The sequence below is a fragment of the Larus michahellis genome, chromosome 2, assembly GCF_964199755.1.
Source record: "Larus michahellis chromosome 2, bLarMic1.1, whole genome shotgun sequence".
In the NCBI taxonomy this organism is placed as follows: Eukaryota; Metazoa; Chordata; class Aves; order Charadriiformes; family Laridae; genus Larus; species Larus michahellis.
In genome coordinates this window covers 103,517,957-103,544,766 of record NC_133897.1, presented here as the reverse complement: position 1 = coordinate 103,544,766, position 26,810 = coordinate 103,517,957, and the positions used below count along the sequence as shown (strand labels likewise).

The 26,810-nt window shown below is 39.3% G+C and overlaps 2 protein-coding genes across 7 annotated transcripts in view; one reads left to right on the top strand and one right to left on the bottom strand.

Moving 5' to 3' along the window:
* The window catches only part of STX17 (syntaxin 17), a 36,330-nt gene extending 27,444 nt beyond the window's left edge, over positions 1-8,886 (top strand). For all 6 annotated transcript variants that reach the window (XM_074576470.1, XM_074576475.1, XM_074576474.1 and 3 more), the window contains 4 exons: positions 2,879-2,997; positions 3,083-3,133; positions 5,229-5,315; positions 6,047-8,886. In XM_074576470.1, coding sequence (XP_074432571.1) covers positions 2,879-2,997; positions 3,083-3,133; positions 5,229-5,315; positions 6,047-6,286 — 497 coding nt within the window. In that variant the 3' untranslated portion in view covers positions 6,287-8,886. The remainder of the gene's footprint in view (positions 1-2,878; positions 2,998-3,082; positions 3,134-5,228; positions 5,316-6,046) is intronic.
* A 2,060-nt stretch (positions 8,887-10,946) lies between these two features.
* The window catches only part of ERP44 (endoplasmic reticulum protein 44), a 49,446-nt gene continuing 33,582 nt past the window's right edge, over positions 10,947-26,810 (bottom strand). The window contains exons 5-12 of the mRNA XM_074576476.1: positions 24,463-24,647; positions 23,858-23,973; positions 20,408-20,465; positions 18,965-19,081; positions 17,487-17,598; positions 16,895-17,036; positions 13,747-13,849; positions 10,947-11,545 (exon numbers count right to left, since the gene is read on the bottom strand). Of these exons, the coding sequence (XP_074432577.1) occupies positions 11,444-11,545; positions 13,747-13,849; positions 16,895-17,036; positions 17,487-17,598; positions 18,965-19,081; positions 20,408-20,465; positions 23,858-23,973; positions 24,463-24,647 (935 nt within the window). The 3' untranslated portion in view covers positions 10,947-11,443. The remainder of the gene's footprint in view (positions 11,546-13,746; positions 13,850-16,894; positions 17,037-17,486; positions 17,599-18,964; positions 19,082-20,407; positions 20,466-23,857; positions 23,974-24,462; positions 24,648-26,810) is intronic.

Here is a 26,810-nt window from a genome sequence, read left to right as displayed (position 1 = left end):
AGTATGGAGGACATTGAGCATAACTGCACTTCAGAAAGACACGAAATTGATCAGAAAGATTGGGATGAGAAGAACAGAAAAATATTACCGGAATGACACGTTCCTGCCAGTCTGCTCAAGAATACAGGAAATAATTCACCCCATTTAAAGTGAAACATACAGACGGGCAGACAACTAAATACAATTAAACAGATTTTATTTTTTTTTAAGTTTGCCTGACAGTGAAAGCAGCTCTGTTGAATTGCTAACACAGATACAATATATTGCCTATTCTTTTGTGCTTAGAGGCTGCAGTCCTGAAAGCAAATCTTGGCTGCTGATCTTAATCAAAGGAGCTCCAGTCCGCCCAGTCTTTGTAGCATGTTGCTTCCCATCTGGTAGAGAAGGAAGGAGTTTACAAATTCAAATCGCCCATTTAGAAGGCACAGTCAGTGAAATGATGTGGTCCCTTCCCCCCTTCACCATCCTCGGCTCAGGTCCAATAGAAATGGAATTTAATTGCATTTTGAACAAATATTAACAAAAGGTGAGACTCCGCTCTTAAAATTCCTAAGATCTTTTAAGCAACATATTGAATCTTCTGGAGCATTAGATTTTTATCGTGAGTGTAATGAGGTGTGAAGCTGCTCTATAAAATCTGCAGAGGTGTTTTGTATTACTGCATTTCTGTGGAGATGCTGTAAGTGAAGTGGTGGAGCCACTTCCATTCTCAGTTCTATTAAAATTGGTTAAACTTGATAAAACATGAACTAGTGAATATAAATTTCTTACTCGTACTTTCAGCCCAAATGTCACTTCACCTTCTCTTACCTTTCCTATTCTTTAGTTTTTCGAAGTGAGTAAAGAATTTTCTTGAGGAATTTTTTTCCGACTAATTTTTAGTCATTAGAAAATGAAAACAGTGTAAACCTACTTATAATTTTAAGTTCTCTCGAATGTGTGTCATGCAGAACTACAGTATCACTTGTGTGTGTTGAAGGATGTGTTTTACTACTATAGGTCAGCAGAGATTATTAAGGACAGACCAGAACAGGGAGCATAATTTATGAGGAGGCAGTTTTGCTTAGTGAGCTTTTTTTTTTTTTGCTTTTGAATTACGAATATTTTAATTACAACAAACTTAACATGCATGTGGCTGATTAAGGAAGAGTATGCTTTTCTTGGCAGAAGAGACCTGATTTTGAAATAATATTGTGAAGGATTGAAATGGAATAAAATATTTAAAACCAACGTTAAATGTCGGAGTATGTAGCAGAATTGGTTTATCCATAAATGGATGCATTTGGATATATGACTAATTATATTGGAAAGGGAAAAGGAATTTTTCAGAACCGAGTATATAACGTTAATTAATCTGATGCTATAGATCAAAAATATGTTCTGGAAGAACAGGTGATGGTTGTAGAAGGTGAAGTGCCTTCCATGTCTGGACTCTTAAAGGAAGAGGGGTAGAAATAATTTGAAAAACAAGCCCAAAATAAAACCACAAATCGCTTACTCCATCCTCGTTACTCCGCTTACTTAGTAATTACAGCTGAATATTGGCTTCATTGATGTTAGGCTTATATTGATCTGAAAGTAGGAAGATTAGGTCCTTAATGTATTTTGAGATACTGGGATAAAAATGTTGAGAAATGGACAAATGTTATGAAAATGTATCATTTTTATTTTATCTTAAATTAATTCCATGAGTTAGCATGCACTATTATTGACTTTTTATTGAATATGATTATTTTTGTTTTCCATTGTTTGTATCTGTTGTAGTAACAGTTACATAATATTATTATAGTACCTTGGTACATTAATTGTTTCTAAAGAATTTTTTAATGCAGTATTTACACTTTGATATTATTAGACATATCTAACCAGTCTTCCCCGTATTAAGCTTTCTCTTGATGCGACCCTCCCGTGGAAGCAAACAGCTTCCTACTAAAGCAGCTATATTCCTTCAGAAACTGAAGTTGTCTCAATTAACATGATCTTTGCACTGTGTTTACATACATGGGTTCTCCAGTCTGCCTTCCATACTCTCAAGCTATTCCTTAATCCTTGCTATGACAAGCCAAACTTGTTTGCTGTTATTCTTTATTACCACATAATTACCTGTCCATAATTACGCCCGTGTCCATTGTATCCGTGGTGGCTCAAGACTGGGCTCTTTGACTGAAGGAGGCACGCGTGTGTCTGTCTGTTGTATCTGCTCTCCCCCGTGCCTAATTCCCTATTTTTCCCACCGTACTTTGTCCTAATGCCTTCTGCATTCACTCCAGGTGATTTGGGAAGGGAGATACTGGAGAATATCTCCTTCGTGCTGCTGAGCTGCAAATGTTTGTCCTCCTCACAGTACCCTTACCCAACTGGATCCACCACTGGGTGCTGTGTAGCACATTACTGCGTTTTTTACTGTCTTTACTTGGAAAGCTTTTCCCCCCAGCTTCTTTTTGTCCCAGATGGATGGAAATCAAACCAGTGGCACAAATAATCAATCATTAAATGAATAACTGTCTGTTCAGTTTTGGAAGCGCAGTTTTTGTGTGTCGTTATGTAAATGAAAAGATTTTTGTCCCAAGCTCAGTTTTCTTAGCTCGGTTGATACAAAATTAATTAACTGACCTTGAATTCAGGAGTATAATTGAACATTGTTCTTAGAACTGATTGTGAACGGGTGCTGATAGAAACTAATCCATTTATTTGGCAATAACTTCCTCTAAAGAAACAGCACTGTGAGTAAGACTTTTCCCTATACGATCACTTTCAGGGCTGCTGCTTGGCTTGAGTTAGGTTAAATATCAGTTTATCCTCGAGAACATGAAACTTTGCACATCACCTGCATTCTGATCCTGTGCATTTATTTATAAGCATCATGTTTCTCATTCAGAAACTTTATCTAACACGGAAGTGAAGGACGGCTCCCAAAGTTTAATCCAGATCTACTCCCGCCTTCCCGAAATACCTCAGGAAGAAAACGCAGCTGAGTCCTGGGAAACTTTAGAAGAGGTATGTCGAAACACCCTTACTGCCACGCTGATGCTCTTGTTTTTAGCAACTAATACAAAATAACATTTGTTTTTTTTATTTGTAGGACTTGATTCAGCTTAGCCAGTTGGTGACCGATTTTTCTCTCTTAGTCAGCGTAAGTATTAATTCTGCGTTCTGTCCTCCACAGAGTCTTGTACAAAAAGAGGGCGGGTAGGTAACTCCTAGTTGAGGGGGGAAAAAAGATAAGCGATATTTCTGCCCATAATCTGAACTCAGACTGCGCTATTATCACTTGATGAAAGTGGCAGAATAGCAGAACAACATTAACTGAACTTATTTGGTCCAATATTCAAGACTGCAAAATCCTAGTCACTGTTAGAGCTTCAGGAAAATGCCGGTGGAGGCAGAGCGGGGCTGAGATGCCTGCACCAAAGGTGCTGCCTTTCCTACTTGGGACCTGTGGGAAATACTTGGGACCTATGGGAAATACACCTGTAGTTTCAAAGATGGGTCCACTAGATGCTTCCTAAAGTCGTAGGTGATGCGTATCGTGTTTACATCAAGTTGTCTAGCAGTAAAGTGAAAGGTTTTCTTTTGATTGTCCAAGTGCCAACAGAAGAAGAAAGTTCAAAAGCGTTAGTTTAACTACTCAGCTGCCCCGTCTGGTTAGAAAATTAACAGCTCTCCCTTCCCTACATCAGCAACTCGTTGCTACAAGTATCTTTGTGGCTCTCCTGTTGATTCAGGCTCTGTCAAGGTAATTTTTTGAGGAGGCAAGAGTTTTCTATTTCAGCACTAGTGCCAGTAATTCCTCCCAAATTCTTGTCACCAGAGGAACTACTGATGTTCTAGCCAGCGCTCTTGTCCACAAGCTGAGCCTTAGTAGAAGCTCTACAGTGTTGACCACAGACTTCTACCCAGGTCCCATTCATTTTTACAATTTCTAATCACAGTAGCCCTCTCTGCATGGGGTGGGTGTTTCTCAGGTACTTTTTTTTTTTTGCTTAATCAGGGGTACTAGAAAAATCTGAAGTTCCCCTCGCCTTTATCCTGCCCTTTCTTTGCTCACAGAGGTAGCTGCCAAAAGGCTGTGCATCTTCAGCCACACTCAGTTCCCAATGTTTAGTCCTTCCTGTGCCGCAGGGAATTTAAACCCACAACTCTGATCTCCTAGGAGAGTTCTTTAATCTCCTTGCTGTTGGGTTAGTTGGGATAGATGAAGTAGCTTTTATTCTTGCTCCTGAATATGTGCTGCTTCATATATACAACAACAAGACTAAATTCATTGGGCTGGAGAGGGACTGCAAAATTTTTAATTCAGTAGCCTAAATGTTAGCAGCTCTAGCTAAAACGGGGAGTTCCCGTGCCCAGGACTTTCTGGATTTTACACATAACCATCATTAGCTGTAATAGCAGGCAGCGTGGATTGGATAGTAGATGAGGACACCAGAGCTGGTGGATTCAGCAGTTTCTGAATTAGAAAGAGGGAGAAACATTCAGGATGCCTGTTATCTTAAGCTGAACATTAGCCATCTCATTATTTTGTGACATAAAACAGCCTGGGTACCGCTGAGATTAAAATACGAACAAACCAACCCACAAACCCCTTTATCTTCTGCTCCAGCGTTCTCCGAGAGAGACTGCAGGGGAATCTGACTGCATTTGGAGAAAGGATGGAACGTTTTTGTAAAATTAAACACTAAAATACAGAGCAACATCAAGTATATTTTCAGTACTGTCACTACTCTATTTGTAACGTTAAGTCAGTGTTGTATAATGTCATGATTAAACACTTCTATTTAGATTTCTCGGTGCAGCTTTGTATGTTGGAGTTGGTACTGATCTTATAAATGCTCTTTATAGAATTTTTTTTTGAACGTGAAACTCAGCAGGAAACAAAAAGGCTAGTTTGGCTTATTTTTCCCTTTGGAATGCGAGTTCATCTATTCACAGAAATGCTTTAGAAATCATATGTTTTGGGTTGTTTTCTCTAACTGCAGCAACACATTGGCTAATACCCACGCTGTATTATTATTTAATAGTTGAGATTTTTTTCAAGTAAAAGTAAGTTTGCAGTTTCAGCACGGTTTATCGGGTGCTATTAATGAAGCACCATTAAGGCTGCACGGCTGCAGTGTGTAGCAGATGAAAGCGGCTGTGGGGCCCTGATTACAGGCATTAAAATGGTGTGTATTGGCTCACTGCTGCTTCCCAGCAGGTGACCTCACTCATAATTCCTTTGCATCTAGTCGCAGCAGGAGAAGATTGACAGGATTGAAGACCATGTCAACAGTGCTGCTGTGAATGTTGAAGAGGGAACCAAAAACTTGGGGAAGGTAGGGATCTGCTCCTGCTGGTGAATCAATGGTACTCTGCCTCCCAGCAATCCTCTGTATTAACCCAATTGATCTGCCGTCTTTAATGCCGAGGGAGCCAGCAATTAAGGAAATGAGGAAGAAATGACCCACAGGTAGCAGGGAAAAAAAAAATCAATCTCTCTTGTAATTTTCTATCACATCCAGGCTACTAGGAAATACAGGTTGGTTTTTTTGGGGTTTTTTTTACGCTATTCTGATGCTACGTTGATTTACCTGCAAAGACAAGAACATTCAACGATTGGCTCACAAGAAGGAAAGAAGGGTAGAACAACAGGTTGAGGATAACACGCAGTTTCAGTCCTGTTCTATGTAGATGTCAGTGATAGTCGCTAAGAAGCTCCAAACCTCGATTCGGGCATGTTACTGAAAAGTCTGAGCATCTCCTCAGTTTCTTATTTGATTTAATGATGGAGACCAGGTATTAAATAGTGTACCTAATCAGGCAGTAGCATGTAAAAGGGCCTGGTTCACAACTGCACACAGGAGACGGCTCGATTTTGAATTGTTTTCAGTACATTCTGTCATACATGTGGGATAGTAGATCTTCTCTTTTTTTTTTTTTAGTACTAATTTGTAAAGTTTTTTTATCACTGAGCATTCAAGTCACTGCCAAGAGCAATGAGGGGAAAACGCACATCACTGCAAGCAAGTATTCTAACTCTTTTGTTGTTGTTGTTTTCCTTTTACAGGCTGCAAAATACAAGCTGGCAGCTCTGCCTGTGGCAGGTGCAGTCATCGGTGGAGTGGTGGGGGGTCCTATTGGTCTCCTTGCAGGCTTCAAAGTGGCAGGAATTGCAGCTGCACTGGGTGGTGGGATTTTGGGTTTCACAGGTGGAAAATTGATACAAAGAAGAAAACAAAAAATGATTGAGCAGATCTCTTCCAGCTGTCCAGAGCTTTCTCGCCAAAGTGCCAAAAAATCCAGCTGAAGTATAGATTCATTTTGACTCGGAACAAGAGTGTAGTACCCGTGCTAACGACAGACTTGCAGCCTTATGCTTTACATATAAGGCTGAGTTGTGTGAATTTTTGACATCAGTACTGTTACTTGGGAGGGGTGAAATGGACATGTCCGAATTTCTCTTTTCCGATGTGGTGACATCAGTCCTTTGAATATTATATGGATAACTTTTAATTATAAATTTCTTAGGTGAGCTATATGCGCAGCTGTTAATGATGGGTGACAGGTGCTTCATGCCAAATTTGCACAAAGTGTCTTGCAGACAATACAAAGGGAGGTATGTGGAAAACCCTAGTGCTTTCCCCTGAACACCCCCCAGAAGCCGGAGCTTTTATTATAGTGCTCTAAAGAAAAAGAAATAAGCTCTATCTTTCATTGTCATAGTATTTTATATTTACTCTAATTTATCTGGATTCCCAAACCTTCCTGTGTGTACCCCCAGGATATGACTGGCAATACCTGTTCAGTAACACACAGCGTTAGCTGCCATAGGAAAAGGTGAAAATGTTGGGTGAGCGATGTGGAAAAAAGCCTCATGCGTATCCCACATCTGCCTCCATCAGCCAAATTAGATCAGCATCATAAGCAGCTTTTCCCCTTTTCCAGGTGCTTTTTTTAATTAAAATTTGTAAACTCATCTTATTCAAAGTATAGTTAAGAATTAAACAGTCTAAGCAGCAACCCTGCAGGACTGCTCTAGGAGAATAAGAAAACATTTTCCATGGCGCTTCAGCTCCTTGGCTTGTCCTGGGAACACCGTACAGGATGAAGTGACACGATCTGGCATCCTGAGCCTGAAGCCTCAGCTTACTTAAGCAGCGCTTAATGCCAGGCGTTGCCCTTGCTTCTCATCTCCTGTCACCAGCAAGCGCTCTGGGGGGAGAGCCAAAGAGCTTCCCTGGGAGGCAGTCTTTCCTGTCTCTCAAGGGTGGCATTAGGCACCAGGTCAAAGGATGGTGAAGCAGCGAGGCCCTTTAAACAGTGCCAAAACGGTGCCAGTCTCAGCTGACGTCCCCGGATGATGGGACTGTTTTGCAAATGCCAACCTGCTACCATTTACAATAAACTATACTTCTTTGGGTCGGCTGCGCACCTCCTGCATGCTGGGCAGTTCCAAAACTTCTGCTTCAGCTCACGCAGTAGAGTAGCTTCTCAGCCTTTTCAAGATTTTGGGACACGCCGTGGAGCCTGGATGGGGCACAATTCTGTTAGTGCTTTTGCTAGCTTTTTACAGTGGGCGCCTGTTACTCTTACCATCCGTATTTTGCTGCTTAAGAAGCCTTTTGCTTCTGAAATTTCCATTTTTAAATACAGGAGTGTTAACATCCTTTTATTATTACTTAATCTTACTATTGTCACATAATCTACTGTTCAGCACATGGTCCTACCTCCATCCTTCCAGGACAGTTCCCACACTATTGCTGCTACTGTTCGGGGGAACAGAAATTGAGGTTGGGAAGCTGCTTTTTAAAGTTTTTAAATTGTTCAGTTCGTCCTGAGCTCTGCTCGAGTCCAGTTTTATGAGGTGAACGCTGAAGTCAGCGTTCAGTGATAAGGCTCCCTAGCAGGGAACACTGTATAAGGAAGCGGACTATAGAAAGAGCTCCCTTTTCTTAACCAGTACTTTGATATCATCATTGGAAATAACTGTCTACTAACGACAGCTGATGGGGTTTTGTGCCTAGAGCCACTGTAAGCAACTGTTAGTTACAGCACAAATATCTTTTTCTGAACAGTTCTTCCTTGTTACTTTTAAGATATGATTGAAATTGCTCTCAGTCAGAGCATTGTGTCTATTTTAAGTAGGTCTGAGGCTCAGGGAAGCAACGTGTGCAAGAATAGTTTTCACAGGTAATTGCAAACATTGTCAGAACTGCGTGTGTTAAAGCCACAGTGCCTACGTCTGTAACATCAGCTGGAGTGGAAAACATCAACCAAGTAATTCAGCTCTTTTGCTCCTGTCAGGCAAAAAGCGCTTTTCTTTAAATGGATGTAAACACGTTAAATGAGCTTGTAACAACTTCATATAAGGCTGTTCATTCCTTTGATATGTAATTTCTACATTTAAAGGAAGAAACAAAGGAAAAAAAAAAAAGCGTTCTTCATCAAAAACTGTCGTTGATTCTTTGTATGTTTTAAAAAGCCATCTCTGCTTTCCTACTGTATGCGTTGAAACCTTGTGCATTTAAATGACAGCAGCCACACCAGAGACACTGAGGACTCCACCCTCTTCCCCCAAGCTGGACTAACGCCAGGACAATCTAAATTCATGAAACTGGATTCCTGCCATGGGCTATACAAATTCAGCTTGGTATACGCTCATCGTATGAAATGTCTAGCACAAAAACTATTCTTCCTCCTTGTGTCTTTAAGGAAGCAATTTCAAAACATTGTGCACACACTAGACTTGGGAGACTATTATTTAAGCTATGATTTTTTAAAAATAGATGGGTTATTTACATATGTGAAGAAACACGGGCATCTGAGTAACCAAACTAGCATTTAAATTGCTAGGTATGTAAGATATACGTAATTCTTTCAGACCAAATAAAAAGTTTTTGCCTATGAGACTGGTTGTAGCATTTATTGACAACGTCAGGGTTTATTTCCTTTCAGCATCTAAAAGACTAATCCCTCACAAATTTTGTATTATTAAAATAATTGCATTACCAAGATTTAAGAATCCTGAACAGAGTTACCAAACACGTGCTTCAGCTATTGAAATATTTACATTGACAGAAATTTACTAGATGCATGCAACATTTTAGGAACTTGTGTTACTCATACACATACACTAGCTCAGAAATGGACTCATTAAAAAGGGAGTTTGGAATGGTTTTGTTCCGTATGGGGATAACGCTAATATTGTTTGACAGCTTCCCATGAAAGCCTCGAGAAATGTTGAAGGACGTGGTTAGCTGAGCACCGAATGGTTAAAACCAATGATGTAGATGATCAGAATTGAAGGGCTCAATTTGAAACGCATCTTGCATTTCGTCTAGCATTTGCTCTCTCTACACAAATTCTCTGGATCATCAGACACTTCAAAAGTTCAAGTGATTAACAACATCACATTAGGCATATCTGGACTTTAGCTCTTCAACCTCTAATGAATACAGAATGAAATGAGTTGAGTGCATAACTGCCATAAAACTTCCATCTAATTCTCTACCTAGTGCTGGGATGCCAAAGCTCCGGGAACAAGACTCAAAAATTTTTGAGTCCTTACTCAGAAAAGCAAACTTGGATTAAGAAATGGTGGAGGACTGTTGGATGTATGATGAGGTAGCATCTCTTTCTGGTAAGAGAAGTTTAGATGTCTTCTACCAAACAGCATTTGTAGGTAAGAATCCCATGGAAAAACGGGAATCTCAAAAGAGTAAGATGACTCCTTCTAGGCACCGTGCAGGAATTGACTAAAATTTCAGGTGCCTGAACAACTCCAGAAGTTCTGTAACACCACCTGCAGATAACAAGTGGCAGCCTTAAAACCATCCTCTGCTGACATCCTTTGGATTCCAGCTGGAAGGTGGTATGACAAGTGCTTGATTTGGCAATGAGATGGAGGATGGGGCAGGAGAAGACCTGGCTTTCAAGCACTTAATGTGCACTCCAAAATGCAGAGTCACAAAACTGACAAAAGGGTATGCTTGTAAACAAAAACCTAGCTACCGATTCTGCATCTGCTCAGCTATAGCTTCGCGGTGGCTGGTACCAGCAACTCCCCCCCCGCCCCCCCCAAGAAAGCTCACGTGCCTCTTGCTGCAGGGGCATGATAGAACAGCCTCTTGGGATCAACTTTTGCTACAGCTGCAATGCACCATGTCTGGTGACTGTCAATAACCAAGTAGGTGGCATCTAGCAGAAGGCAAAAGGAACCTTGAGCTGTGAACTGCAGAAGTTGGGGCTCTCACTGAAGTAAACATGAACCCAGCGGGCCACTACTCAGAGAACAAGCTTGCTTCAAAGAGCACTAAACCTTGGGGGCTCAAGTCATGGGCCGTGATTCTTTGTAGTAAGTGTACTGTACAAATCCAATATTAATTAATCTCCAGCAGTGCACCCCAAATTAACAGGTATTTTTCCATCTTACAGTTTCTATACGTTCATCTCTCAAACAGCTTCAAGATTCACAGAGAAAAGCCCGTACTCTGGTATGATGCACAACAGAAAAGCCCACAAGGAAAGTAGTAATGCCTTTAGAGCAGAATTCAAAGAATATACAATAAATAAGGCACAGGCCAGACAAAAAGAATTAACAGAAAATTTGCAGTGGTTGTTCAGAAAGTAAATGTCTGCCAGGAACGTGGGGACCCAAAGGAAAAAAAAAAAAAAGACTAATCATAACACATACATACAGAGATTAATTTAAGACTGACAAAACTAAGATGACAGCCCAGCCCTAGCCCGTTCCTACTTTGAAGGGTTTCCAACATTCATGTTCTTCTAACACAACCGTGTGGATAATACAACAATCTTACGAGTTCCAGGAAATCAGAGCAGGTCAATACAACTCCTTCTTTCAAAGTACAGCCATTATCATGAAAACTTTTCCTTTCCTCCCTTGGTATTTTAATAGAATCGTTTAATCGCTTAGACATTTACACCCAGTAAAGCACCACACGAGATTCTGTAAAACTTTAATTTATTCCCCTCCCAAGTATCCAGAATAGAAGACCCTCTTAAGTTGGAGAAAAATGTGACAAAGAAATAGATTACCAGGATAGCTGTTCACATGAAGAAGAAGAAGAAAAAGCACATACTACCAAGGTTACACAGAAAACAACCCAAAAGTCCTATTTAATGGGATAGTGCAAGTTAACAGCATGTCTCTGGCAAGGATACCTTCATTTGGATTATAAAAGTTTTACAGAACAGAGTTAGATCAAGAGTCTGGATGGGTCTCTGATATTTTAACTCTAGCATTAGGAACGTACTGTTTGAAAGATGCTGTAGAGAATGACCCACCAAACAAATGTATTTACAAGCCTGGGGAGAAAAAAATTATTTTTCAGTTTATTCAAAATAAAAATACACATAGAATTATGAAAATATAGGTTTACTATTTCCACCACACAGAAGTCAATGCTGCTGTCTGAAAGGCTTGCAAGATTATTTCAAGTTTTTAAAGTTCATCTTTTTCCCTCAATAAGGTGTACCTATGTTCACTGGGTGCCAGTTTCTGGAATGAGCTCTCTGGCGGGCTGCTTGCTAAATCCTGAATTGGCTGAAAAACAGAACAAACAATAAAACTGATTATTAAAATGAGTCTAACAAGCAAACACCTCCATTAAACGAACTTCTAACATGAATTATGGGAGTGCACAAATGTCCAGAATTCTTGCAAATTGAAGGGTGGTTGGTTTTTTGGTTTTTTTTTTTTCTTTTGGAAGGCACATTGTAAGTCCCAAGAAGGTGGAATAAACACGCACACATATATTAATTAAGCACCATCAGTTAAGGATATTCCTTTTTGTTGGCACATCTCAAAGGTAATGGCCATCACACAAGTTTCTGTACAAGTGACTTAGTATTTCAAATGCACCCCTTTGTAGATTTGAGTCTATCTACCACTTGCTTTGAAGGTATTCCGGTTTGTGTGTGTTTGGTTTTGAGGTATACCAGGGCAAAAATGCCATTGCTGCCAAAACATTTCAGAATTTGTTTTCTACGGAAACAAAAAACACTAAAAAAACCCCAAACACGCAATTTAAGGGGCGTACATGACCTAAACCAGCAGCCTCCAGTTTAGTTAAGGCCAGTATTTCCTTGGCACAGGCATACCCATCTTCCACAAGATGGCAGGATGCCATATGGAGATGAGAAAGTAAACATCCCAGGTTTTGCGTGCATTTTTCAAGGCAGAATGGAGACAAAAGCAAGCCGGCAGCTCCAGGCAACCAGCCTGTGCCCAGACAGGCAGCAGGATCCAGAGGCTCGGCAGGCTTCCTCCCTCCCTGGCTAAGCCTCCCCCAGACTGCAATTGCCTCAGAGCGTCTCTTCCGAGCTGACCGACTGCCTGGCCTACGCCTCGGTCTCCAGCCCTGTTTTCTCCGTCTCCTCCCGTTGACCTGAATTCTGGTTGCTCAACGAATTCCTGAGAAACACGGGGAGGGGGGTTACCACTTAAATGAATTACTGCTGAGACAATTCAGCCCGTGTGTTTTTCACAGCCAGTCACGACAGCATTCAAAAGCTGTCATTCTCCTGGCCCAAGGCAAGCCCTCCAGAGCCTTCACACCTTTAAATCTTTTAACTTTGAGCAGGGCACCAGGAAGCTGCACTCACACGGCTTAGCGCGGTACTTCCCTTACCACATGCCACCCGTTATCAGGAAAATGAGCTTGTAGCCATAAACCCTTTCTGTCCCTCACCCACAGGTTCTGGGATGGCACAAGGCACCCCAGCACAAGGGCACCGGGTCTCCTCTGGGACCAACGTGGTTATTTGAGCCTTAAGCGACGCAACATACAACTTAATAGAAGCGTTTAAAAACAGTTACTTCTTTAGAAAGTGCCTGAGGTAATGAGAAGGTTGCCGGACAGGCTGTTAGATTTGCACTTTTCAACACGACACCAAGCGTATATGAGCTGAGTGGTGTACCAAGAAGATACAAGGCTCATCAAGACACAGAAGACGGCTGAGCAGAGGGAATCGGGGCTGGTAATGTCCTTTCATTTCTGCCTCTTGGATTAAACTAAACACCGAGGTGCTCCTGAGTTTTCTCCAGACAAGGATCTAATTGCTGTGTTCCTGCGGAGATCCTAGGACTGACTTCCAGGCATGTAATTGTACAGCACGACGTACAGCATGACAACCTTTGAGCAGAACAGTGAGGAATCCAAACTGAAAAACGCAGCCCGTGACCACTATTAATGCCGGTCGTTAACTGAATTAATAAAAGTAATAAGCCCTGTCAGACTGCTTATCAGTCTTTTGCTGATGCTCTAATAATCTGCCTCCTGCTTGGATTGGTGACTATGAGTAAATATATAAAACGTTCAATCAATTGATTGCTCCGAAGCACCCTCTCATAGTGTGTCATGTGGGAAATAATGCATCTATGATGTATCATCAGGTTTTGCACTGAAATCACGTGAGAACATAAGAGCAGCTCTATGAGCTCAAAAGGGTCAGTCATCTAGCCCTAGAGCTTCTGTTTCAGTGGAGAAAATATATATATTCTTAGTCTCTTCCCTTATTCAAGGCAAACAGGTACACACTTCCCCTAATGCTCTCCCTGCCTTTACCTAAAGGAAGTTAAAGGAAGAGTCAAGCAGAAGGGGCAACATTTTGCTTCTATAAACAGATTTATCTTTCAAGAGGCTGAAGTTAAAAGTAACACATACTAGAAAGTACATCTCTGACAAGGAATAAAAAAAGGTCTCTATTAAATGGCCAAATTAAATGTATTTGTTGTAAACTTACCTGACCAGGTGCTACATCAGTTGGATCAGGGCCATGATGAAACTCTCTATGCAATTTTCCAGAATGCAAGTCTAGTACAAATTGCTTCAGTTTACCTGGAACTCTGGAACAAATCCAACAGAAACACCCATGTTTATTACAAGTTAAGTCCAAACACAGAAGATTTAAAGTGCACTGTTTAGAGCAGCCAACTTCTGTTTAGCTAGCACACTAGGTCCACTTTTAGGTGATTAATAGAGGACAGGAAGCCAAATGGTTTGTTAAGGTATCCTACCAGCTTCTTTTTCTTTCCACTGTCTCTTGAGAACACAGCAAGTATTTCATCTTTTCAATAACTCCCACAGAGTTGTACTAGCCGATAACTTCATTGTATGCTCGCTTCAGCTCCCCACTAACCATAATGTAAGAGGGAACAGCAGGTTCCAAATGCACAGTTTACAGATACAAATGACAGTTGGGGAGCAGTATTGACAAAACATCTTTGAAAGGCTCTCTAGTGCCTCAGCAACTGCATATACACTAGAGATAAGCGCTAAGAGGATATCAATGTAAATCTAATCTGAGATCATCTACTGTCACCCACAGCAAACGTGCTAAACTACAGCATCCAATTTTATTTGTGAAACATCAAATAGGCGAAAAAGCCTGAAATGAAGAGTTGATCTCATAAGTATTAAAGATGAGATTAAAAAACGCCAACCTACAACGTGAGCACTATGCATGCAATCAAAAGGTAATGTATGAATGCAGACAGGTTTTGTAGGGAGTCTTTCATCAGACCCATTATTATATTTAGGAAAGAGGGACAAAGTGTGGTCAGATGGGCTATTGGCAGGATTTCAGAACATCAGAAAATTCTGTGGACAAAACGTAGTATAATATAGTCAGAGGGTATCACGACAGCAACGTCTAACTAATCAGTTTTACAGTGGTACTTTGAGGGGTCTCTTCCCTTCCCAGGTAAGATCAGGATAATGCCGATGGAGAGAAGGGGGTTAATTCCAGCCCGATTGTAGGGAATCTCTGCTCCCTGCTTTACCTTGGGCTCCTGCCCTGTTCTAGGTCAGGCACGCTGCTGGAGACATTCCCCTCCAACCTCTTCTCCTTTCCTAACGCCGCAAGGGCATCTGGCGCCTACAGCCTCTTGTAGCTCAGCCAGTTCTCCCTGAGAAGCTACAGCTGATCTGTTGAACGCTCCCTGCTATCATTTCCAACCTGGAACAGCAGGATGAATAGGGCCAGGTGGCCAAAGCATGAGGACAAAAAATTAGGTGGTGCTCTCATTTGCTTAGGAAGTGGCTATTCTCCAAGAAGATAACTCCCTGAAGAGAGAGGAAATCTTTTAGTGGGCCAGTTCTGAAAGTACCATATCCACACCCTATTGGTTGGTGGCAGCACTGAGGTTATAAGATACAGTCTGGGGCCAGTTTGTAAAAGAATCCAGAAAATGTACTAAAGTGGCAGAAATCCTTGCAGGTAGATGAAAGTCTCAGAATTCAAATTTTACCTATTACTAAAAAAAAAAAATCACCCAACAAACCAAACAAAACAAGAGCAAAACAAAAATCCAAACCACACACACACACACAAACACACACAAGAGTACCACCCCAGGAGTTCCAAGCTCTCCTTGTTTCCAAACTGTTTGTTAGGTATTTCTAAGTATCAGCTCAATCTCCTAGAGTAAGGTTGAATAATTATTTATCATTAAGCAACTGCCTACAATCTCTCTCTCTCATCTTCATTTGTATGTAACAATCGGTGTACAAACAAGCAAGTAGCTTTTATTATTCTGATAGTGTTTCACAGAAACAAAACATGAAAGCCTAAACTAGAACATCTCTATTCCCCTCTAAGAGATACTAATTTATTTTAGGGCTGTTTCAAAAGTCACAATAAAAAGGGTGCTTTCAAAATGCAAATAACCCGCTGCTTTTTTTTTTTAAAGTTTTAAAGTGCCGGCATGCGTGGTGAACATGATCTTCCAAAGAAGGGAAGAGGTAGAAAAATAGTCACTATCAGAGTTTCCACGTACGTAGCTGTAGATGTTTGAAAAGCACTATTTGAGATACATCAGAGACTACATCTTAAGTATAAGCCTGTGGAGAATTACAGGGAGATCTCTCCTTCCAAATGTCAACATTTCAGGTAGAAAAACGCCTGTTGGAATGGCAGAATTAGACATGGGGTGACGTTGACATTGCATGCTAAGTCTGAGCTTCGAATCCTTGGCTTTGACAAAAATTAAATACCCTGAGTTTTTAAAAGTATGAATGGGCAAAAATTCAAGTCCCAAAGCCTAAGCATGTAACCAGGACTAAACAAGCGGTGTATATACAGGTACCTCCTTTGAGACAGAAACTGGACTTTAACACACAACCTGAAGACAAAGACAGAACACTTGTCTCATGCTGAAGGTCCCTGAAGGTAACAATTACACATCTTCACTCCTCAACTGAACCCCAGGAGACAGAACATCTGTTTCCAAGGCAGTGCAACATAAGGATATAGGCTGGTGTAAAGAGGATTATCAAAGAGGTATTTCACCTAAGCACCCTGATACTTCTCTCTCACATATTTTATACAGATAACGTGCCTATAATCAGCCATTTCCAAGCTGCACGTGGAAAATTTTGGAAATCCATGCAACCAGGATTTCTCTGCCAGCTTTCCAGGTTTAGACTAATGCAGGAAGGCTGGAATTGCACAGCAAGAAAAAACAAACCAGCAGGCTAGGAATTCTTACATGGCCCATTTTACAGTAATTATTGCATAACACAGCACTTACAACATTCCATGTAGTATTTTAAACATTTTACGGTTAATTGATATATCTAGATCACCACTAAAAATACCACGCCAGGCTCCAAATGCCTAACTACTACAGAAAATAGCAAAACTTTGAAATAAAAGAGCAGCATCTAAAAACTTAATGTGAGATTCTCTTGCATAAAGCAATGCAACTCCATTTAAACCACGACTTCACACCAATTCGTATCGCTTTTAAGGCTCTGACACTGAATCGCACGCAGGCAGCCTTACCTATCGCAGATTTATTCATCTTCCTATCATAGTACTGATTAAAATATGAGCGCATGTCTTTTCCTTTGTTCTTCTCAAATTAAAATGCACAAAGAAAAATACTTACGACAAGTCACTGAAGTCTGGAAAGACGTACATGTGCCTAAAGCTATCAATGGCGATAACAGGGCAGTCTGCTGGAGTCTTCTGAATATGGAGGAGTGGGTGCCTGAATTTATCACAGTCAGCATGGAGGAAGTTTATTGTACCTTAAAATTGTGAGCAGACAAAAATCCAAGATTTTTTTTATTATTAGCTTGAAACCCTAAACACTTTCATAAGTATTACAAAGGTGGAGATATCAGATAGATAGAACAAACTTGAAAAATAGATTTAAATAACTAATACCACCAAAATAATGGATTTTCTTAAAATGTTTTTGGCCACAATACAAACTGAAGTTTTGTTTAATGCCTCCTCAAGCTGCATGAAGTCATTTAGACAAGAAGGTTTTCTGAGACAATTACTTACTAATAAATTGTGTATCTATTTTAATAATTTCCAGAGGAGTCGGTCCTCATTGTCAAAAGTACAAAAAACCCTTCAGTCTCAAGAGCTTTAAAGCTAGGATTCTGTTTGGCCTTTGCTTCCACTCTACCGAGTTTGCCAGAAAAAAATTATACCAGTAAAAACAAGAAGTAGTAGGAGTTACTGCAAACCTTTTTCACTTATTAACTGTCGTGCAACCTCTTGTTGGAATTTCTCTAAGCTCTCCAAGTCATCTTTCATGTGGAAAAGAATGAGAAAAGGAAGGCCTTCTTCTGTCAGTTCCTGCACAGAAAACAAACGGCAAATCTCATTTCTTCCATTTCTTAAGGGCACTTAAGTAAGCGATTCCAGCAATTTTCAAATCCAGCAAGATCTCTACTTTAAAAACAGTTGAGAGAACAGGACTAATGATGTTAACTGCTGACCCTTCATTTAAGATACTCAAATGAAACAGTTAACCACGTTTCCTTCCTCTGTATCATATGCAACAGATAAAGGATGAAGGTATTTAATTATCAGCATTTTGGGAAGGGGTACACCTGCACTGGAATACTTGCTCAGAAGAAATAGTCCAGTTCTGAGAAAACACACCTTCATAGAAACAGCAATAAGGCGCAAAGAGCATGGTGTTGAATACTATAAAAAGCTGAGTGTGTATTCTAGACCCAGTTCTAGCTTGGTTCATGTAGTATGTTGGTGTTTTCTTAGCATAACACAACAAATTAATATCTGTAAATAACTCCATTCTAAAAAAAAAAAAAAAAAAAAAAACAAAAAAAAACACCACAAAAAAACAACCCACAACCAAACCACAAAAACACACCTTGAAGAAGAAAGAAAAAAGCAGAAGCTAATGACTTTAATTTCTGCTCTTTTGCCAGTAAGTATGTCCTGACTGGTCATCTGTCTAATACCATTATGAAATTCACAGTCTAGTAATATTACTAAAATTGATAAACAAATGAAAACCTTTGTTGGAGAAGGAAGCTTCAGTTCCTCACAGGAATGCATTCTTGCAGCCCGAGTGCCTTTTAAAGATCTCTGTCCAGGGACAGAGAAATGTAGGAACTCTTTAAATAATTTATTCAGGATTTTTCTTTTACTCAAAACTCAAACAAAACATGAAAATCTTGCATTTGTTTGCTTTAAAAGTGATTTTTAGTCACCTTTGAACATCAGCTCAACTTGCTACAGCCCAACTGAAGAAATATTCATTTATCATCTAAAAAATGCCTACAGTCTTGCCTATCTTTCATTTGCACAACTGGTGTACAAGCAAATGCTGCTATTTCTTTGTTGATTCTAGCCTGTATCAGAATAAAATCTGGTGGTTTGTTTTGGTTTTGGTTTTTTTTTTTGAGAAAGATAGCATTTGTTTGTTCTGCCATCAAAAAGAAGAGTTTCTTCAGATTTTTTTTGATTTGCAAGAGGTTGGAAGAAATGCTGTCCATATCAGTACAAATCTGCCTCCAGTGAACTTCAAGTCTAACCAAAAAGCTCCAAAAGAGTAGTAAGACATTACCTGACAGCTGTTTTCTATCAAAAGCAAAGCATAGAAAGTTTGTTGGCATGGATTTAAGACCTTGAAAGAGACATTTTGGTTTTGAGAAAGAAACCCCAAAAGTAGAATGGTAGGAAAAATTCTTACCTCCCCATTTTCAAACGTAATTTCTCGAACTAGTGGTACACATTTATCTTGTGTCCATGCATAAATCAAATCAAAATTGGTTAGCGAGCCTAAATACACCATATCTGGAGCATTCTCCTGTTGAAAAGAAAAATATACTAGTAGAGAAATAGTAAAAAAGGCATTGCTACCTACAAAGAAGCTTACCTACCCAACATAAAAGTAACAATATGTATATAAATATTGAAAGCCAATCGTATACCAATATTCAACCTTTGTGCATGCAACGTTTCTATTAACTACGTTACAAAAGTATAACAGGAAAAGAAATATTATCTATGATCATTTATGCAATCAACTCCACTTTTTAAGACAACTTAGGAAGAATGGAAAACATACTTTGTTTCCATATTAGGGATGTTTCAAATAAAGGCTATATAAAGGTTGAGAAATAGTATCTCCGTACCTAAAAACCCCATTTAGATATAAACTAGATGCAGATATTAAGCTTCTTCATGTTGATAGTTACAAAGACTCACCAAAAATCCCTCCCAATATCCTGCAGGACTCGAAACGGGTATTTTACATTTGCTTTAGCTTCCTTTATTTGCTAGTACTTTTAAGTCAGAATTCAACGCTGCCATCTTTTAATGTAATTACAATTTTGGTTAACGTGAAGTGAAGCATGACTTCACGAGCTGTGTCCATGATTAAGCCCACCTTAATCCAGAAATGCCGTATAAGTTACATAACCTAATAATTTCTGTTTTCACAGAAAAGGTTTGAAACTCCCTCACCCCTTAGGTCTTTTTTAAATTTATTTCTCTTTTATAAGAAACTCTCTTCATGCATTAAATTTGAGAAAAGAGCAGATTTTCAGATATTATGTTTCTAAAAGCAATTCTTTGAGATTTTCTTCTGTATTGAATTTTTCCTCAAGTAAAACTATGTTTATGAGAGTTTGTTACCATACAGTTAATTTTACTAATTCCTTCTTTTTTTATTTTTAATGAAGGGAACAGCTCTTAGCCCTTGTGGGCTAAGACACACAAGACAGGCAAGTGGAAGTTAGAAAAATACTTTGTAATTGTCACTTGCTTTGAAAAATATGAAGTGCACCAGCTGTTGAAATTCACAGATTTTTAAGACTTCTACAGAACACAAAGTATCTATACACATGATGAGCTGACTGTATTTCTAAGAGAAAACAACATTTCTGGACATTGACATTTGAAATGACAGGTTTGGGTTTCATGCCCTTAATTGGCAACAAATGATACTGAGATCTTTTTCACTGACTCAGAAGCACTAGTTCCTACGACTCTATTTCTCACACTATTTAGTGATGAAATAAAATTAAGATTTGACATTCAGTAACATTCTGAATGATCTGAATATAGTCTCCATTAGTTCATATCCACATATAATGACAATAAGCAGAATAAAATACATAGTTACACTTACCCCTGGTGGCTTGTAGATTACATTGTCTCCGCTAAATCTCTCTGCTTTTGAAATAGCCCTACAACAAACCAACCAGTAAGCATGTCTTGGTACAGGTGAATAAAATAACTAAAATACAAAAATCATGTTTTAATTTGCTATCCTTTCTTTACTACTTTTTTTTTTTTCTTTCAAAAATTGAGAATTAAAATTCTTGATCTTTAAAGTAAACTGTAAAGTGACTCCACAGAAACTTGGCCTGGGTAGATGAGAAGTCAGCAAGTTGTATCCCTAAGATTAGAAGTGTGGACTAAAGGCATCAAAGTGCAAGTGGTGAATGCTGGTACAATTTTGTATAAGAGACCATCAGAGAAAAATGTTAATGAACTCATATAATCATGTAAATTAAAAAAAATAATTCCTGTTCTTAAGGAAGGAAAGGAGAGAAAGGTGGATTCTTGTTGGCATTTACTCTTCCTGTTCCATTGTTTACACTAGAAATTTACATCTTATCTACCCTGCTAAAGAAGGGCTCTGAGGTGCTCTACTGACACAGGCAACGACAAGACGACAAGACGGATAGCAAATAAGCCCACACTGTCCATTTAACCCTCAAAACAGATCTAGAGAGCGCAAGATACAGCTAAAGTGTTCCAGCTTCTCCAATTATAGTATCTCTTCTGTGGACTTAATGTAAGCATCAGTGAAGACTGATTAAGAGATGTAAGGGGGAGGGAAAGAAAGAGAAATAAAAATATCTCAATTCATTTCACTGCAAGATGAGGTAAACCTTCCAAGGGTCTGAACAATTTCAAGGGTCACCGAAAAAAAAAAAAGACTGACATCATAAGGCTTAAGTCAAAGTACCTATGTTTTATTTACTTCATTTGATCCAATTATCCTTTTCTTATCACATACAAAAGACGTCTTGCATAGTATGTTACGCCTATCAGTACTTGTAGCAGTTTAGAGACGTGGATTTTAAAATGCATTTTTGTATTCCAGATGTGATGACTGCTCCCATAATGTGAAATTAGGATTCTTTGTGACCATCACCCACTGAGGTAAGCCACTCACATACCAGACAATCCTTTACTGAATAAGAAGAAAGCGAAGACATAGAAACCACCTGCCCAATCACTGCTTGGTAAACTGATAATAATCTATAATGAAATATACACTCTAGGGTAACCCAAAAGGTCCTCTTCTGTGTTCTTCCACTTCAGTAGCTGCAGTTGTGCCTGATTTGTTTCAGGTAAGTCAAAGTGGGGACATGATGTGAAACCCCCAAACGTCTGAAGATACACCTTTTTAAAACAACTACCAAAATGGAAACACTTCAGTTTGCATTTTGTCTCTTTTTTAAGCAGTAATGTAGAAGGCAAACCTCTTGGAATCACACAACTGCCCAACCCCCCCCAGTTGCTTGCTAACAAAATTAAAACAGTTCCTAGATTAATCACTCTCCTTCCATGAGTTACCTACAGTTCATCAAAGCCTTTTAAGAGAAAAGTATTTTTTGGCTGCTTGTTTTGGTCTTCTGCATTTGGCTTCCTGTGCTATGGCTCAATGGCACAAGGCCGTTCTCTTCCACATATACGAACATTTCAGATTTATTCCTCTCTAGTTCTACTTCTAAAATCTACCTCTAATACCTCTTCATCAGTATCCCTCTTATCTCCTTCTGCTTATAAGCATTCTCCCATTAATCTTGCTCTGCGGTCACCTGAGATCTTAACAGAACTAAATAGTTTTAAGCATCAAGATGATCTGCAACTAAGTACCATTAATACAGTTTAAAAATAAGCTATTACAGCTACCTAAAGCCAGAATAATTTTGGCATAGCAGGGAGCAGTTCTGCCTTGACAGAAGTAAGCAAGGTAATTAATTTTTTTCCTGTCAAATTGATAGTTTTGAGTTTATTTTAGCTTACTAGAAGTCTGAACACAACGGCTCAAGTTACCATATACTTCTGTTGAACTTCGTCCACAGCAAAACCAAAAATCCCTCCCAGGGGTTGTTATGATGCTCAGCCAGAAGAGTTCAACTGATCGGTGCCAGCTACCCATGAAACATTTTGCTATATATAATCTGAATAGAAAACACTGTTATATAGCCAGTATCTCCCTTGGAAGTCTTTTCGCATATAATCTTTTAGGAAGAGAGCCACAGCCACTCAGAGATGAAAACATTTAGTTTCCAAGGTTGCTGTCTGGAAGGCTGCACTTTAAAACACTAAGAGCACTAGGAGCTCCAAGCTAGAAAGGGAATGGGAGTCTCCAGAAGAGAATAACGACAAGCCTGCTGTGCAATCTGTAGTTACATGGGCAGGTTACAAATAATCAAACTTTTATCTGTTCCATTATGTTTGCTTATTGCTTATATCTAAAGAAAAAAAAAATAGAAACCCCACAGTAACTACTTCAAGAATGGCATGCAACAACCAGATGCGAACACTGAGTGGTGGGAGACTATTTCTCATCATATGAAGTTGACAAACAGCAAACCAAAGATGAACAGTCAAATGACAGGAGAGAGAATCTTAGAAGTATCGCTATCTTACTAGTGATTTTCTGAAAGGCATTCCTGAAAAGAATGAAAAGTAATATGACGGGGCAAAAATAATTTTAAATTCTAATAACTCAGACTGGCTGCCCCGAGAACAGGCATGGATGCACTCATCAAAAAACATTTGAGATAATGGCCCTTCTTTAGGCATAAGACTGACAGATCTAGAGATCACAGATTTACAATATTTGATTATTCTCTTGCAGCCAAGGTTCCTTACACAATCACAGGATACCTAATCGGGAAGTGAAAGAGAGGAAAGTCATGTGTACTCCTGCACATCACAAATACTCTCCCCCACCCCCAAATTTTTTTTTTCTGTAAACATATTGCAAGAGGCATTACTGACTGACAACAAGTTTTGTTCACACAAATGAAACATTTTCTGCCTTGATACATCCTCTCAGTTTCTCCGCTATTCTTCACAACATCCAATTCAAAAAACCCTCAGGGTACCTGTATGTGGTATAACCCATGCAAATTCCTGATCTCTCAACTATGGGTAGTTGCTCTCTGCACTCACATTAATGCCCAATCATTTTAAGTTGGTTAGTGCTGGCACATTAAACACTGCAGAAAGCATCTATAATTGTATTTTATTATGCTGCTTAAAAAGGGAATCACTCACTCCCAGAATAGTCTTATTCCTCCACAGAAGATCTTTTAATATTTTTAAATATTGCTGTAAATCTGTGTAACAAGGAGAAATCTGAAACACTAAGGCTAGGAGGAGTTCTCTCCCCCTTCCTCCTATCCTTCTCTCAGTGTTTTTATCTATTAAGGTCTAGTGCCTTCAGTTATGCCACACTGAAAGTATTGAAGTCCATTCAATTACATTATATACAACTCATTAACATAATTTCAATAATGAAGCCATGCAATCAACAAATTTTAAAACTTACCCAAAGGCAGACAGGAATACACAATCATCATGCAAAATATTCGCTACTCTTTCAAAGGTCCTGTAATTGTCAGAGTCCTTCTGCTCAAAGTATCCAACAATATTTCTTCTGCTGCGCTGTAAAAACAAAGGTTAAATTATAATTTACCTAAAGTTATCAAAAACTATCATTGCTCCCTAAGGATATTAAATACAGAGATGCCATTCATTCAACAGTCAGTAACTGTGCAGAAGTTACTTCTTTTCTGCCTTTTCAATATTGAGAAGCATCCTTGTGAATATTTTTCCAGTAAGGAATATCAGAAGTATCTTATCAAATACAACATATGATTCTTTTCAAATGATTAAAAGTAAAATAATAATTTGGTAGTGGAGTTATTGTAACAAAATGAATGCAGTTGAAAGTGATTATATTGGAATAATTTGTAATGCTAGAAATGATCCATTTTTTCTACTCAGTCTAAAAACAAACAAAAAAAGCACTCACAACGTTTCTGAATGGAAAAAAGTAAATATGTACTTCAAATACATTATGTTTCACCAGTTCGACCTTAAAAAAAAACCCTAAAAATATGTATTTAGAAGGAGTAAAATCTAAAGACTTACATCAAGAGAACTAATTTCTTCCAAATCCTGGACCTCCCGAATAGGGTTACTCTTCTGCTGCCTGATATAATCTGCTATTGCTGTCACAGATCTCTGGCCCCTGTATTCTCTCTTCATCATCATTCCATTCCGGAAGAGTTTCAGAGTTGGATATTTGCTTATCCTGTATCTCTGCGCTATATCCGCTAAAAAAAGAAATTCAGAAAATGAAACTGAAACCCTGCAAATGCAGAAATACACTGAACGTGGTATCTTATGCATGTATATGTGCGTATGTAAGTGGAATCTCTGAACCCGCAGTTCTGCATCTTTAAACAAGAATTATATTTAAAAAAAACCAAAACAACAATCAAGCACCGCCATAAGGGAGAGAATGGATAGCAGCTACAGTATTTCTCACATATACTGATCTTCATAAAGAAGTCGTGACCAAAATCTAGGGTAAGTAAACACTCAACTTTGTCTGCTATAGACATTTAGTACACTTCCTACAAACAACTAGGAAAACCAATTTAAGAGCATAACAAGAACATGAGAATCTTAAAAACTTGCCAAATCTCAAGTTAATTAATCCACATGAGAAAATTTTACTAAAACAAATCATCTCCTATTTTTCTTGAAACTATGATTATCACCTCAATTACGGTGCTGGAAATGTAATTGTCATGTCTTAAATTTTACAGAACATGAACCCTGTGCAAAACATTTCTTGAAGCCTATGAAGGCCAGAAGACTGCTTCAAGACCATTCTTCATTCACATCTGTACATGCAGCCAAGCTTTCTTCTAGACTTGGACCACACAGAGCTTCATAGCAACATGTATTTGATTTCATCTAGCATAAGAGCACTAGCTATTTTCACCTTTATATAACAGGTCAGCTATTTAACTGTATGTTATTTATTCACGAGACTTACAAATGTAAAGAAAAATAAAAAATGGAAAGCGGTTTTGCAGTAAAATTAAAAGAGCAAAGAAGGAAGTCAAGCAGAATCAATAAAGCCCAGTTTCCCATGAAAGCGCATCTTGTGCTCCTTATCTTCAACCACTACTAAGGCAAAAATCTGGTTCTTCACTATGCCCCACCAGAGTACTTCATGTGCCCCTTTGTCCCTCTCCCATTTCGGTTAATCGCCGGGATACAGCAAGTTGCAACAGGTGTCACAGCTGGTTCCCAGCTACGCATTGACGGGGAAAATTATACATAACCAGCAAGGGGTTCAGGGCACACTGAGCAGGATCCATCAGCCTTCAGTTTTTACAGTGACCTTTCCTACAGTGCAGAAATTGGTTTGGTGCATCTCCAGTATCCAGCAACCGCTTTAATCAAATTTCATAAGTAGTTAATAGCTTTGAATGTTCTTCCCTCTTTCAGATGTGGTTGAAGTTCAGCAAAAAGCTTCGAGGACTTTTTATGGGGAAGTACTGGAGAAACAAGTTAACCAGATACACTTTGGATTCTTAGGAAAACAAGACTAAAAACAAATGCAGACAAAGCATGTAATGCTATGTAGATTTCCGCAAGCACTTCCCTTTTGCTTTGTTTAGTTATGCCCTCCTGTTCACTCTTCCCCAGGAAATACATCTAGAAACAAAAAAATCTCCCAGGCCCTGTGAAAACTGAGTGTTACAGGATGGGATGCAGTTTACCTAAACCTCAATCCTGTTTGTACTTAAATCCAACTAAATCCCTAAATACGAGCAATCTGCCCACTTTCCAGCGCTGCTTAATCCTCTGAGGTGACTCATTCCAGTCAACCGCACCCACCCCACTTCCCCTTCTCCCTTTCTCTCTCAAGGAAAGGGTGAGACCGTGAACTTCAATGGACCGATTTGCCCTCTGGAGACAGAGAAGCTTAATCCAGTCAACAGAGAGAGGAAGGCATTGAAAGCGTGGGCTGAACACGTGCCCTGTTAGTTTTCACTGACTCCTTAGAAGTTCAAGGGTATGCTTCAGGTGACCTGGACTGGCCCACAGCAGGAAGGCAACCAAATGAGGGTCCATCAGCGTTATCTGGCACAGTACTGAATGATGTAAAAACTAATCCCTTCTGAGAAGAATGTCCTTTCTTCTCAATTACATATTTACCACGAAGCAGATTTGCTTTCTGTCTTACACTTACTCTTTCCTAAAGAGAATAGAGACAGAAGTCATGCGAAAACTATTATTTAGAGGCAGTTGTCATGAGCAAACTCCTGAAACTGGGCAGGTAACATATACACCTCAGTTGCAAAACAAACTAAAACCCTGCGCACCTGGAAATAAGTCATTCCCCTGTGGAACTGCATCCATAACTGTCCTCCAGCACATAAAGCTCTCCGCCTCCTTCTGACTTTTATGAGATAACA